The 15,818-nt window shown below is 32.7% G+C and overlaps 1 protein-coding gene across 1 annotated transcript in view; it reads left to right on the top strand.

The window, feature by feature from the left end:
* Positions 1-3,306, top strand: part of LOC148311431 (progestin and adipoQ receptor family member 4) — a 94,741-nt gene extending 91,435 nt beyond the window's left edge. Inside the window, exons 5-6 of the mRNA XM_088256728.1 lie at positions 1,275-1,415; positions 2,960-3,306. Of these exons, the coding sequence (XP_088112854.1) occupies positions 1,275-1,415; positions 2,960-3,067 (249 nt within the window). The 3' untranslated portion in view covers positions 3,068-3,306. The remainder of the gene's footprint in view (positions 1-1,274; positions 1,416-2,959) is intronic.
* The last annotated feature ends 12,512 nt before the right edge of the window (positions 3,307-15,818 follow it).

The raw sequence follows: 15,818 nt of genomic DNA, 5'->3' as shown, positions 1-15,818 counted from the left end.
GGGAAGCATTCTGATGTTATTTTTACCACCAAATTTCTTTTTTGTCACTGAAGTATCCATGGTATCTAACGCTTCGTGTCAACGTTTCGGATTGCACTGTAGCATCCATCATCGGGGCTGATACTTTCAGCTACATACTTATGTACCTCTTCACCTGAATGCGTTGAATTTAAATGAATTTTATTATGCATTTAAAAATATGTATTTACAACATTTTGAGTGTGTCCAAATACTTGTTCACAAAATCTGGATTATCTCCAATTACAGGAGTTATTTTCATATTATTTTTGACATCTCATCAAAGATGAAGAAGAATATGGAAGTCTGGGCATTTACGGGGCTGACGACCGTCATAGGCTGGTTTAAGTATTTATTATTATTATTATTATTTATTTATTTATTTCATGGATGTATTCACACTCAAAATGTAAATAAATTGTCTGGTCAAATTATAAGCTTAAATAATAAAAATGAAAATGGTATTTTCTGGCGTTTCTCATGTGTGTGATTATAATCCAGGATTCGGATCTCACATATTAATATAAGAGTTTCTGCTTAATAAAAAGCTTCTTTACATCTCACCAATAGATGTCTCTAGTGAAGTTCTAGTGATTCAAGAACAAGGTTTCTAAATTGGTTCATATATACAGAACTTCCAAGAATTTGAGTAGTGTGGTTGTCAATAATGGGTAGAATTGGTGAATGTTACACGTGTGTAAAGTGATCACTTAAACCAGCCTATGACGGTCGTCAGCCCCGTAAATGCCCAGACTTCCATATTCTTCTTCATCTTTGATGAGATGTCAAAAATAATATAAAAATATGTAATCTGGGCAAATCAAAAACATTAAATAAGAACTGTACTACTGCTTCTCGTGACTGGTACTGGAACACACAAATAATTCCACTAATGCATATGGCTGACCGAGCGGTATTTTTCATTTCAACCTAGCAACCGTGGATACAGTGAGAATTGCCAACCCGAAAACATTACAGAAAGGTCCCTTCGCCTTGAGCCGCCATTATTAATTGTTAAAAACAAAAAAAAAACAAAAAAAAACAGCAACATATGACAGAGAAAAACGGATTTTTAAATGAGTAGCAGATAAGATAAGATGGACAATACCAAAAGATAGAGATAAAACGGATACTGCGCCAAATGTATTTGGGAAAACTTTCTCCCGCATGCTTTCTCCTGCATGAGCATCATTCATTCATTGTAATTTTTTTTTTTTAAAAACCTTATGTTACCAATTTATCTCTCCCGATATTAGGATGCAGTGTCAGCGGTAGGAGGTGTTATAGGAGCTATCAATATACCTGAACGCTGGTTCCCTGGAGCCGTAGATATGTACCTGAACTCTCACAACATCATGCACGTGCTGGTGGTAACTGCAGTCTATTTCATGCATCAAGTAAGTTTCATTTATTGTTTCGGCATTAACTTTGTGGTAAGACATGTTACAATGATTAAAGAAAACACTTTGTTTTTTACCACTTGAGTTTTATTATAGACTACATGTTTCAGAAGTTAAACTTTCATCATTCAGGTCTGTTACTATACAGACCTGAATGATGGAAGTTTAACTTCTGAAACATGTAGTCTATAATAAAACTCAAGTGGTAAAAAACGAAGTGTTTTCTTTAGTCATTGTAAGTAAGTTTCAATTTTAATTATTTATAACAAATTAATGTGCACAAAGACAATGCTAAGTGTCGATTCAATAAATTAAAAAAATGCATCTTTTAATGTCTCAAGAATATTATGGAATCGCTCTTCAGAAGAGAAGACTACAGGATATCCTAATATTTATTAATTTGAAGTTCTTGTAAAATAGTATGTACATGGCAGGCTTTATACTGGGTAGCACTTTCTTCCAATTAACTAAACACAGATTATTATTAGCCAAAAATTATATCCATGGTATCTTTCCTGATTTTAGAAATCCAGAATGATATGTTTTCTAGGAACTATTAATTATTATATCCCGGTTTTGAACCACACTTTGTAACTAACTAAAAAAAACTATAACAGATGTCACTGTGCGTTATTTTTACTATTCATACCATATTTTGTAGTTAATAATAATGGGTAAACCCAATAAACCATAATTAAAACCACCTCTATATCTAGAGGTGGTTAAACAATCGTTTACTATCGTAAACTATCATAAACTCTGTTTCAAACATTTAATTATGAAATTTCTGATGGGACAGTTTAATGCTTGTCGGGCAATGTTTTTATTTTTATTTTTTAACAACAGATGTCACTGTGCATCTATTTTTTTTACTATCCATACCATATTTTGTATTTAATAATATTATTAAAAAACATGAATAAAAATCCACCTCAGGATAGTAAACGATTGTTTACTCTGTTTCAAACATTGACTCGTGAAATTGCTGATGGCACAGTTTAATGCTTGTCCGATAAGGGTAATGTTTTTATTTTTGTGGTTTTTTATGTGTAATGTGTTGGTTTTTAAAAAAATTAATATTATAATTGAAATATTACAGTTTGAAACGAAAAGTTTTATTAATTTATCAGAGATGTTTATCTTTTGATCCTACTAGGAATTCAACCCAGGTCGACATGCTTGGTAGCTAAACCTAACCTTACCACTACAATATTAAGTTGAACCCCTTATGTTCTGTAATAATAAAACGTCATAATTGTTCTGCAGTACTTGTCTGCCTCCATAGTGTAATGGTCAGCACTCTGGGCTACCGTTCTGGAGGTCCCGGGTTCGATTCCCAGAGGGGGTCAAATGAATACAAGTGATTTTTTCACTGTAATATTTGTTCAATATATTACCCTGGACTGGTACCCGAAGCGGAGGGCTGATTGCCTTTTCTTCATGCGTTAGCGATCAAGATAACTTTGCGTTTATATGATGCAGTGCCTTATTGGGTGCGAATAAGGGTTAGAAGACTTGACTGAATGTAATGTACTTTGCAGGCGACAGTTCTCGACATTAGCTGGATGTCGCAAGTGCAGTGCTACGAGGAGGAAGTGTCCGCGGGTCCCGTGGGAAGCCTCGTGCCCGGGGTCCTCAGCCAGCTCTGACACCTGGCGGCCGCCGCCTGACCTGCTTTCCTCCTCGCCCAGTGATGCCCATTAGCCTTACCCGACACTAAACTCACACGGCCGTTGGAAAACTCCATCGAAACTGCGTTGCAATGGAACTCGAGCAATGTGAATCAATTTAGAAGATGAAATTACACATTGACAAACTTATCAGTAGAATTGACGGGGAAAATGATTTTGATTATCCAAAAATGTACATAAAAACATGAAAAAAAAGTTAGTTATTTTTTGGCTATTCTACAGATAAGTTTGTTCATCATGCTGTCAGAACAAAACAAAATCTTATGTATAGAATCCGCCTTCGTGGTGTAATGGTCACCACGCTCAGCTACCGTTCTAGAGGTCCCGGGTTCGATTCCCAGAGGGAAAATCACTAATAAATATTAGTGATTTTTTCACTCTAATATTTATTCAATATTACCCTGGACTGGTACCTGAAGCGGAGGGCTGATCACCTTTCCTTCGTGTGTTAACGATCAAGATAACAATGCGTTTATATAATGCAGTGCCCTATGCACCATTGGGGTGTGGATAAGGGTTCGATAGAATTGACCATTGTCGCTACCACCCATGTTGCATTTTTAGTATATAACGTGGGTCGCTTTGTGGCTGATATGGTCACAAAACTTGCCATATCACCCACAAAGCGGCTATAAATGTTACATGGGTTCATGTGGGTTTCTATAAACATGAAATTGTTTTTGTTTGAAACCACCTGAGTTTGTATATCATTTGTCATATGCAATTAGTTCCATGAACACCAGAAAGCATGCCAACTGGCTCCTGAAGTATGTTCAATTGAAAAGTTACCTAGGAACAATAGGTGGAGAAAGGGTCCGTCCCTTTCTAGAACATTATTGCTATACGAGTTTGAGATAACTTTCAGTATTCATCCCACCTCAGCACTTCAGTTGTTTACCGAGCTCAGCATTTCTCAATCTTTTTCGTGTCGCGATTATCTCAAGCCAAAAAACTCCCCACACTACAATATTTTAGCAATAAATAATGTTTTATATTACTTATGTGATAAGATTAAAAGATCAAAATCACTCGCAAACGAGTTTAGGCAACCACTCGGTTGAGAAACAAAAGTTCTAGGTCACTGGTTATATATTATGCAAATGCTTTTGATTTGTTCTTACGGCGCGATGAGTAAATTATTGAAAAGGGATCTAACCGAGAAAAATCATGTACATTCATTTTAAAAAAGTAAGAAAATAATTTTATGAGCTTTTATAAACTACTAATCTTGCTTTATTTGAATGACATTATAAATGTAAATATTTTTTATTATTATTTATCCGCCTCCGTCGTGTAATGGTAAGCACGCTCGGCTACCGTTCTGGAGGTCCCGTGTTCGATTACCAGGGGGGGTCAAATAAATATAAGTGATTTTTTCACTGTAATATTTATTCAATATTACCCTGGTCTGGTACCTGAAGTGGAGGGCTGATCACCTTTCCTTCATGTGTAAACGATCAAGATAACACTGTGTTTATATGAAGCAGTGCCCTATGCACCATTGGGGTGCGGATAACGGATAAATAAAATAATAAAATGAATTAGACTGGGATAATCCCAGCAAAATTGTGATTTTGAAAGTAAAGAAATTTTTGCATTCTTATTTTATCCATAAATATTTCAATCCCATACTATTTTCAGAGTAGCGTTGTTTGGTTACATGAAAATACCAAGCCAAGGCATAAGAATCCATGTCACTAACTACGGGACCACGACCCTTCTAAATATACGAGAAGTATAGCAAAGACTTATCAGTTTGATAATAAAGCTATGGGTACTTATTTATTTCGGAATATATGCATGTGTGGATGTTATAACAGTGTAATGAAATAAAATAAATGCAACAAACCTGCATTTAAAAGTTATGTTCTACACTGAAACAAGAATATAGAATATTAATGACCAGTTTATTTACTATAAATATAAACATTTTCTCAAATACATGCCTTATCTTGGTTAGATCGTTATTCGATGTGAAGCTTCAATTAGTGATATCTACTTTCAATATTGTTTATTATTTTAATTTTGCAAATATGAAAAATTTATATATTTATATTTTCTGTGTTGTCATAACAATTTCATTTTTAAGTAACGCAATTAAGGAGTGTGTTTCTGTTCGAAGGTAACTATTTCCCGTTTACTTATAAAGTTCTCTGGTTTAACCGCCTAGAATTTGTAGGCGGAATAAAATTATATATTGATGTCAATATTACTTTTTAGATACATCATTTGGTATATGTGATTACCGTATACGCAATTTTTGAACAGTGTGTTCATAAAACATCACATAGAAGTTGTAAGAACATAAGTGAATATTGAAAAAATTGTTTCAAAGTCTTCCCCCTTAAAGGGTTATGAGAATGCAATTAGTATCCCATTTATAATTGGGATACTAAACATGCACATTAAAAAACATAATGTTTAAGTAATTAAGTAGTGTATATATTTATTGGTAATATTATTTGTTGTAAAATTTTATTACATGGAAATATCTCTTTTTGAACAGACACTTCTTAATTCATAATCACCATTAATTGCCGAGTGTCAATTCAGTGCAGCTGCTAAATATCTATAGGACTAACTGTAAATGAAATATCAGAGATATATGTTTGGATTTGGATAAATTTAATTTAAATCGATTCTTATATTTCTGAAACTTTAAACACTGATTTGATATTAAGCAATAGTTGTAATAAATTTATGGTTTTAGACTTATGTTATAAAAATTTAGCAACTTATTAATTCTAGTCAATGCTTATAAAAATATGTATTCAAATTTCAGCCATTTAAGAGTACAATTTAAGCAGTATTATGTTGTTTTTGCAATATTTCTATGGAATTATTTGACTATTATTTTCTTTCAACGAAATGAATAATTTCAACATTATACTGCAGCTTATTTAGGTGTTGTGTGGTTATCCTTTTAACATTCGTGTTTTATTTATGTAGGATACTTTACACGATTTTAAAAAATTAGGTACATAATTTTAAATTGTTTCATAAATAAGTGATAATAATTTTTACGGTCTGCTTTAGATTACGAATGAATGTAGAAGGGAAAATCTTCAAGATTAGCTGTGAAAGTAGCAAATAATTGTAGAAAACACAGGACAGTACGTAGTCCTCGAGTTACCTGATCTGTGAGTAGGTTCAATGGATTATTGCAAAAGCGATGTAGATCCGTTGAATAAACGCAGACATTAAGTTAATGTGACGCGATCGGGAGAGCACTTTTAGTTAAATATTGTATTGGAATTCCACCACCACCTTCTTTAGAGCAGTAATAAGCAAAAATAACATTTTGTAGGGAAATAATAGATGATGTTATAGTCCATCCATTAACAAACTACTATATAGGTTTATGTTAAATACGACTTTCATTGTAAAATCAGCAAAACCACCGAGAAGTTTTCCAGGGGACCAGAAAACTTGTACTTCTTTGGCTGAAAAACATCTTTAAGAATATTTCCCTCAAATACAGTATCTGTTAAACGAATCATTTTAATCTAGCGTATTAATACTTATTCATTGATAATTATAAAACTTTGAACCTCGATCATAACGGATTCTAAAATAGTCGTATTGCTTGGAGCAATAGTAAATTAGACGAAGGAGCACTGAAGATGTAAGAGGTACAAATGCTAGTTCCATATTAATTCCTTGAAATTATCGCTATTTCAAGATGATCCCGAAACGCTTAGTTGGTAAAGCCCTTCTTACGGTCGCATATACCTGCACTTCATTCTGATATAATACTTTTTCCACATTCTCTACTATTTATTACAAGTACTTGAATAAATTCCTTCAATAATAAAGCACTCGATGTTGCCGTTACATTATTACAAATTACCCACTTTCTTGTTGATTCGTCTTAGTCTTCCTCGATCATGCGCAAACCGCTCTAAGGTTACTACTAGTCCATTAATTAGAGTTCTTACTCCGTTTGTTGAAATATCTCGAATACGGAGATATCGCTTTAACTCTTCCTTTCTGCCGAATGGCCTAATGTTCTCCCGGGGAAGATGCCCGCTATGAAAGCATATAAAGTGCTCCCGACAGTTTCAGCCTGCTGTGATTATTTAAGTGACTTGTTCTATCATTAGGTAACTAAAAATTAATATTAAGCGTTGTTACATCATCAATTATTTTGGAAGAAAAACTTGTTATTATCTATATTTAAAAAATTCTTCTCATGATTTCTTCTGTAAAGTATACAACAGTAAGTTGGTGTATTTTGTGAATATATCCAACTTATAAGGATGTACAAAGTATGCGGTCCACTTTAATGGGAGTTTTATTTATACGATGCGGTGTAACGTAATGATGCATTATGTTATATGTGTATTCTGAAATACTCGAATGACTGTGTGTAAATAAATGGCGGAGATACGTATCTCCTTGATGGTGTGAATGAGTTACCGCTTATATTTGTTGCTACTAGACAACACTATTAGCGAAGGACCCGTAATGTGCATCCTGACTATGATTAATTCTAGTGACCAAAAATAGTATTGAAGCAATATTAATAAGTAAGTTTAAATTTAAAATCTTTGGAAATCCACAGAAAATTGTGAGTAATTTAAACAATTTACTGTTGATCTTTGTTTAAATCGTAAGGATTTTAATAACTTTTTGATATCTTTTTTCGAAATTGGAAATGCATTTGTTCCTAGGCGTACGTTATTAGAGTATCGATTCCATTAAGTCTCACTAAATATAAGAAAATTTCCTTACTTTTTTAAATATTTCCTAATAAAAACATGCAGATGCTATAAAAAATCTTTTTATATAGAGATATAATTAAATTTTCAGACTGCATCAGTACTTGTTTGAACAGAAGTAGGCAAAAAATAATTTAACTTATCAGACTATTTATTTAATACAAGTAAGAAGGATGTCAGAGTCAAATTTGATTTTTGTGTTTCAATTTATAAAATGACTACATGTGCCATACTAGTATTGCATGAATAATGGAAAAATATAAACGTACAATTTTATCCCAACAAATAAATAATTTAATTAAATGGATAAATTTCTGTCAATTCATGTTTAATTCTGCTCTTATGCATACTATTGAAATCAAATGCAGGAATAATTCAATGTTTTGAGTGCTTACTCATATATAGAACAAAGGTGTCATAGCATCAGCTGCATTAGCGGAATAATTATTCAAAATTTCTCGCTGAATAATGGGAGGTTTTTTATGTATGGTTTACTGTGAAGTTAATCCGTCATCAACCATAGAAAAATAACATCACACAGACGTGTTGTTGGGCTACAGACAAACCAATAAAATAAAGGTTTTTTAGACAAAAATACAAATGCGAATTGTTTTCCAAACTGTTTTTCCCGTATTCTCGTGGTTCGCAGATAACTGTTTTTTTTTATCCTATTGTATTTTACATAATAGTTGTAAACTAATAAAAACATCCCATCTTATTATGTTCATTATCCAATTGTCTATTCCCAAATGATAAGTCTAAAATATGAAATTAATAAGCCAAGCCAAAATATGTTGAGTGGTTAGAATAGTTAAGATCAGTTGGATTTAGGCCATTGATTTTATTTGACATTGTCCCGGGTTCTGTTTGCTGATGTCATCCAAACATGCCCAGAAAACCTCCCATTGGTCGAAAGTATATCAATCTTTTACTGAAAACAGGACACATACTTTTAAATATTTGACTTGCGTTACTAACCGATATCAATAAAAATATGTTATCACACTAAAGCAATATTTTTAAAAGTAAATTAATTTTTAAAAAAATCACGTATCATTGTGATAATGTTTGTTAATTCACCTGTACTATATGGAGAACTCCATAAATATTTTGTTATCCTATTTCTAGTAATATTTCAGTGACCTTCCTTAATAAAAAGGAATCTGTATTTTTTCTACTATTATTTGATTTAGCTACATACTTTTATTTTTGTATAACTATTATAGGTGATTCACTAGTCCATTTGAAGTCAAGCTATTCTAATAAATATTTTTGCTATTGATTGATGTTATGTATTGGCAAAATAAATGATGTTTTAAAGGTTCATTTGGACATTACAAAACATGAAATTGTGATAATTAACCAAATAACTGGAGTAAAATGATACTACTAATTCATTTAGCGTAGCTGTAAACTTGCGGGGAATCATATAATTTGCATTGCGAGATACGATATGTGAAATTGTGACTGCGGTTAGTTTAGATTACCTAATTATGGTTTCTAAGGCATCTATGTCACGCAATCCTGACCGGTTCACATGGAGGAGAGAAATATATTTATATTAATTTACAAACATGTATTTTCCAATCACTTTTTTGTGAGTTCTTAATGCTAGATCTGATGCTGAGCATTGTGAAAACTGACTACTTAATTATGTCATTTTTTAATCTATGCAAGTGTACAAACAAAGCTGATGTTTGATTTGAGTATGCGGTGTGTTTTATTTTATTTCCCCCAGGTGTGCAGATAGATAAAATTATCAAGTCAATATTATAATCCGTAACATGCAATTTATAACATGTAGCCCGGGTATACTTTTATCAACTTTAAAATGTCTTTTGAAAACATGACTCAGTCTGCTACTAGACACTTTCTTATTTTTGTACCTATGTTTTTCTATTATGGCAGAAAACTATGTGATAGAGTACATAATTAATAGAGTGTAGCTAGATAGATTAGTAAATATATTAGTAATGTAGATATGTACTGATTTTAAAAAAAAGTTTCATTTTCAGTGTTATTAATTATTTATTTTTATTGTATATTTTGTTTATAAACCTTTATTGAATATTAAATTTACTATCAAATAACTCCTAAAACCCTCCCTTTAACTCCTTAAAATTTTACCTTTTTGCCATTTCAGGATTTTTAAGACTAGCCAATATGAGTGAGCATGTTATTCTTTTCAAATATAACCCAAACTGTTTTATTTTCATGGAAAAAAACACAATATATGTCGAGACCAATGAAATTAAGTGGTAAATTATGATAATTTACGTTGTATGAATTTAATGTTTAATTTGTTTTCTGACATCAATTGTATAATTTCACTAAACAAATATAATTTTAAAATGTACCGTTTACCTACTCCATTAAATTAGATAAATTTACAAATGAATAGGCATGTCAAATTATACAATATTGTATTGGAAATCACCACTTTTAAAGCAATAGATTGAATTTTTTATGTAAAAGAAATATTTAATTCAGCACGTATGAAATGCTTCGTATTATTTTCCATACAACTTACCAGAGCAACTTTTACATGTGGATTATTTTATAAATATGTAAATATTATGTTAAACTTGTATTTTTAAGATATCTTCATCAGTAGTAAGTAGGATCGTTTTGAAAATTAATATGGTAATACTGCTTCCATCAATAATAGAAAAACTTAGCTTTGGAGATAAAATTTGCACATAAATGTTGAGAAAATAACTGCAATATCAGAGATATTCGGGAACCAACAATCTAACCACACGTAATATTTTTTACACTCTGAAAAACAAGTATTAGAAAATATCGATGCCCCAAACAATCAAATCAAGATCTTTTATTTGAATGTTAAATTATGACATTATATGTACTGGTAAACATACCTAATAGTAATCAAATCTAACCAGACTATTAACGTTTTTCTGCAACCATTTTGATTGTTTTTATGCTGAAGTTTTATGAAAGTGGACCCTTCATTAATTAGGACCTATATAAAACTGTTTTCATTAAAATCAAACCACACTTGGACACACTCAAAATGTTGTAAATAAATTATCTGGTCAAATTATAAGCTTAATAATAAAAATGAAAATGGTATTTTCTGGCGTTTCTCATGTGTGTGATTATAATCCAGGATTCGGATCTCACATACTAATATAAGAGTTTCTGCTTAATAAAAAGCTTCTTTACATCTCACCAATAGATGTCTCTAGTGAAGTTCTAGTGATTCAAGAACAAGGTTTCTAAATTGATTCATATATATAGAACTTCCAAGAATTTGAGTAGTGTGGTTGTCAATAATGGGTAGAATTGGTGAATGTTACACGTGTGTAAAGTGATCACTTAAACCAGCCTATGACAGTCGTCAGCCCCGTAAATGCCCAGACTTCCATATTCTTCTTCATCTTTGATGAGATGTCAAAAAATAATATGAAAATCAAACCTCATTACATTTCTTGAACAATATTTTAGAAAATAATCATTAATATTTATAAAATAATCAAAACATTTAAAAAAAGACACATTTAAGATTCTAGTAAATTTTCTTATTTGTTTTAAATAATCTACAGTATCTACTCAATGAATTAGGGCCACGCAGAATTTCGCGCAATTTCTCAATTCAAACAGGAATAACTCAGAGAAAACCTTGAATAAAACAACATTGAATTTTATTTACACATGAACACTTTATTACGCTTAAATTATGCATATATTTTCATATAAATAAAGTTAGTATTTAGTATTTCCACCTTTGGCAGAAATAACTGCCTCAATTCTTTTTGGCATACTTAAAATGCACTGTTTTATCATATTTTTTATTTCTTCGTCTTCTGACCAAATTTTTTGAATATTTTTTTTTAGACAGTCTACTGTCGGATTTGGAAATGAGTATACCTTATTTTTTAACATGCTCCATACGTTTTCTATAGGATTAAGGTCCGGAGAATTTCCAGGCCAGGGGAGCAAAGGCAGATTTTTGTTAGACAAAAATTTTATTATTGATTTAGCCCGGTGGCAAGGTGCCCCATCCTGCATGAAGGTGTATGAACCTTCTGTTGGGTCGAGTGTATGGTAGAAGGGCAATAAAATTCGTTCGAGGACCTGCTTATAGGAATTTTGGTTCATTGTTCCTTCCACGAAAAACAACGGCCCAGGTAAATTGTTAATAATACATGACCATATCATTGTTGCAGGGGGGTGTTTGATAACTTTTACCACACAGGCCTCATTGTAACGTTCCATTGGTGTTCTCCTGACGAATCGACGGCTCTCTGTCACGGCTTCTAACCGGCACTCATCACTAAAGATGACCTGAAAAATAATGAAAATTTAAGTTTAATTCAAATATATAAGTTTATTTACTAAAATAATATGTTGAAAATTCAATTTAAATACATACCTTTTTCCAATCATCTACCGAGTAATTTCGATGTAGCCTGGCCCATTTTAATCGATCCGCTTTCATTCGTGGTGTCAATTTTGGTACTTTTACAGGGCGCCTGCATTTCAGATTTACTTCGTAAAGACGTCGCCTCAGTGTTGATACCGATATATTTATACCCTCTTCTTCCAATTTTATTTTTAATGTTTTTGCTGATGCACTACGGTTTTCTAAGGCACTTTGAACGATTTTTCGATCAGTCCTCGGTGTTGTTTTTCTAATCCTACGACAGTTCTTTCGCCGATTGCTGGTGGCGGGTGACTGATTTTTTATTGATTTTGAAATTCTGTCCACTGTTTGACGAGAAACGTTTTCTTTTTTTGAAATTTCTCTATTAGATAGTATTCCTAATTTCAGTAGCACTATAACACTAGACTTTTTTTCCTCAGAAATGTCTTTACTTTTTCCCATTTTGTCCTTTTCAAAAAAAACACGTGTGTTTACAAAAAAAAATTATACTTTATGAACTAAAATTAAAAATTAAGTTTTTTTCACAAGACACGATAACTATATAACCTTTCTGAACAAAACAACAACCAGAACTCAAGAAACTTCACTAATAAATGAGATAGGACTATTTTTTGAACTTTCAACTATCTGTCTACCTGTGATAATTAGGGACCTTTCTCAGAAAAAGGGTTTGAAATTTTGTAAAGGCTTAAATAATCCAGGTATATTTTACATATTATTGAAGGTAATATACATGATATTAGATGTCAATAGAAAACTTAAAGTATTTATGTAAAATAAATATAATAATCCAAAAGATTTCAGAGTATTCAAAAAAATAATGGGTGGCCCTAATTCATTGAGTAGATACTGTATAAACTCTTAGCTCCTGTTACTTGGTCCATGCAATTTAAAACATCAGTTTCTCTCATTCTGTCAAAATCAAACGCAGAAACGTTATCCGTTTTGAGATCTTGATTTGTTTATGGTGGTACAAATAATAACTTATCTTTAAACCGTCAACACATATGACCATTTATTAATTTTGATGCAAACTTTGATTGTATTTCACTAGAACAATAAAAAATTGAAAAATCAAAAAACCTGTCTATTATTTTCTCAGACAATGCTTCTTACCACATTCCATAGGTATGTATTGCTAATTGATTTATTACGTTAGCTCCACACTAATAGATTTCATGGTGGGCCAAACAGTTTGTCTGTGAGTTCCGGTAGCAACAAAGTCAGGAAGATTATTTAATATGTTAATCAGCATGAGACAGTGTGCTGTCATCGTAAAATAATCAACTACGATTGTAGCGGACATTCATATAAAAATACATATATGTAGGTTCACATATAAATTCTTCTTTTTCTTCTTAACCCCGCACCCAATGGTGCATAGAGCACTGCATCATATTGATGCAGTGTTATCTTGATTGTTACTTACGTGAAGACAAGGTGATCACTCTTGCGCTTCAGGACCAGTCCAGGGTAATATTAAATAAATATTAGAGTGTAAAATCGCTAATTATATGGAGTGCGCCCACATGAACTTATACCGATCATACTATAACAAAAAGATCTACATCCTCTCAGACAGCCAGGCGACGATTAAGGCCCTAGCCTCCGTTGAGATAAGATCTAAACTAACCTATGAATGCATAGAGGCTCTAAGCCGCCTGGGCGAGAGAAACCCGGTAAGGCTGGTTTGGGTGGGCACCCATGACACCACAATGCCTGGGCGGGCATTGTGGTGTCATGGGCAACGAGACTGCCGATAAACTTGCAAGAACTGGTGCTGAGTGGCCACTAATGGGCCCTGAGCCCATATGCAGACTGACACTCAGCACTATCAAGTTAAGTCTAAAAAACTGGGCCATGGATAAGAGCCAAGAGATCTGGTTCAACACCTCAGGGATGAAACACGCAAAGGAACTGATCACAGGGTACTCGCGGAAATTCACCACAGAAGCTCTGAAGCTTAGCAAAAAACAAATAAGAAACCTAACCAGGACCTTGACAGGACACTGCAGACTGAGGAAACACATGACAAAAATTAGACTACATGACTCCCCAATAAGCAGATTTTGTATGGAGGGTAACGAAACGCCAATCCACATTCTCTATAATTGTGACGCAATCCCTCGCAAAGAAGTCACATCTTTGGAGGACCACTACTGGACTCCGAGAAGGTGAAGCTCCTACCACCAAGACAGGTTGTGAGTTACATGACACACGTAGGTCTTGGGAGTGAGCTGTGATACAGAGGGAGGTCACAATAGACCTAATATGGTCGCAGTGACATAAGTGATGCAAGATCCCTTGACCTCGCAAAAAAAAAACCCACCCCTGGGAATCAAACCCGGGAATTCCAGTACGGTAGCTAAACACGCTAACCATTACACCACGGAGGCAGACCTAGAAATTTTGTACTACAAGAATATATCGATGTACATTAAGCAAACTTATAGCCGGAGGATACAGTTGCCCAAATATAGAAACGCGACTGGTTTGCTTTGAGAGCAGTATAGACCCAGTCGTGAGTAGATGTCAAGTTATATTACACTTCGTAAAGTTCAGATAAATAATACAAATTGTATATTTAAATACTTTATTCATAGTTTGTGGCATAATACACTACAAAAAATAAATAACTCAAAACCATCCCAACTCTGTATTTCATTAGCACCACCGTATTCCAAACACACACACTGAACTCATCCAAACCAATTAACACATAGGGCCATAGATCTTTTCATTCATAGAAAATATTGGAAAAATATCAAGCCCTCAAATGTGTATTTAAATATGTAAATTTAATGCAGCCTAAAAAACACATCCATTTCCAAGTTGCACATATGTATTAAGTTCACATTTTACAATTTTTGAACCTAAGGTATGTGCACAAAACACATGTCACGAATTATGACACCAATATCTACATTTTTCTTATATTTACGTACGGACATGATCAACAAAAATTGTTGTTTTCTTTTATTTAATGTAAAAATATACTATTAAACTTCAGTAAATGTTGCCAAATGATGCCAACGTTTAAAAAAAATACACACATTTTCAACAAAAGGTATCAATTTATTAATTACATATATGTACTGAGTAAACACTTTAATGTCTATCCACACACATAAGCAAAAATATATTCATATTTGTGACTAGACTCATGATATAAGTGAAAATGGAAATAAATTGACATTCGTCTATAATATGAGTAGGGAAAATAGATGACTCTGAAATATGAATTATTAATATATTAATATTTATAAAAACTTTTTTTTAACAGCTGGCAAAAATATTTTGGCTAATACTAAAAACATTCAGTATGTGAAACTGAAGACACGCGTGGAAGAAATCTTACCATCAAAAGGCGCATTTTGAGAGAGAAGAGAATGGCTGGTCTACAAAATAACCATTCACACGTACATATTAACATGACTACCGGATTTCAAATCAGTTGATATTTATGACACTTTTTATCATTTTATTGTTATAATAACAGATTTAATTCATTTGTGTATTTTATCGACGGCCCTTTTGTAAAGTACTCTATCTGCAAATCTGTTACTTTACAGGAGAGAGC

Source organism: Brachycentrus maculatus, unplaced genomic scaffold, assembly GCF_059751285.1.
Source record: "Brachycentrus maculatus isolate JH-2025_06_01 unplaced genomic scaffold, ASM5975128v1 h1tg000065l, whole genome shotgun sequence".
NCBI lineage: Eukaryota > Metazoa > Arthropoda > Insecta > Trichoptera > Brachycentridae > Brachycentrus > Brachycentrus maculatus.
This window is presented reverse-complemented; position numbering and strand designations above follow the sequence as displayed.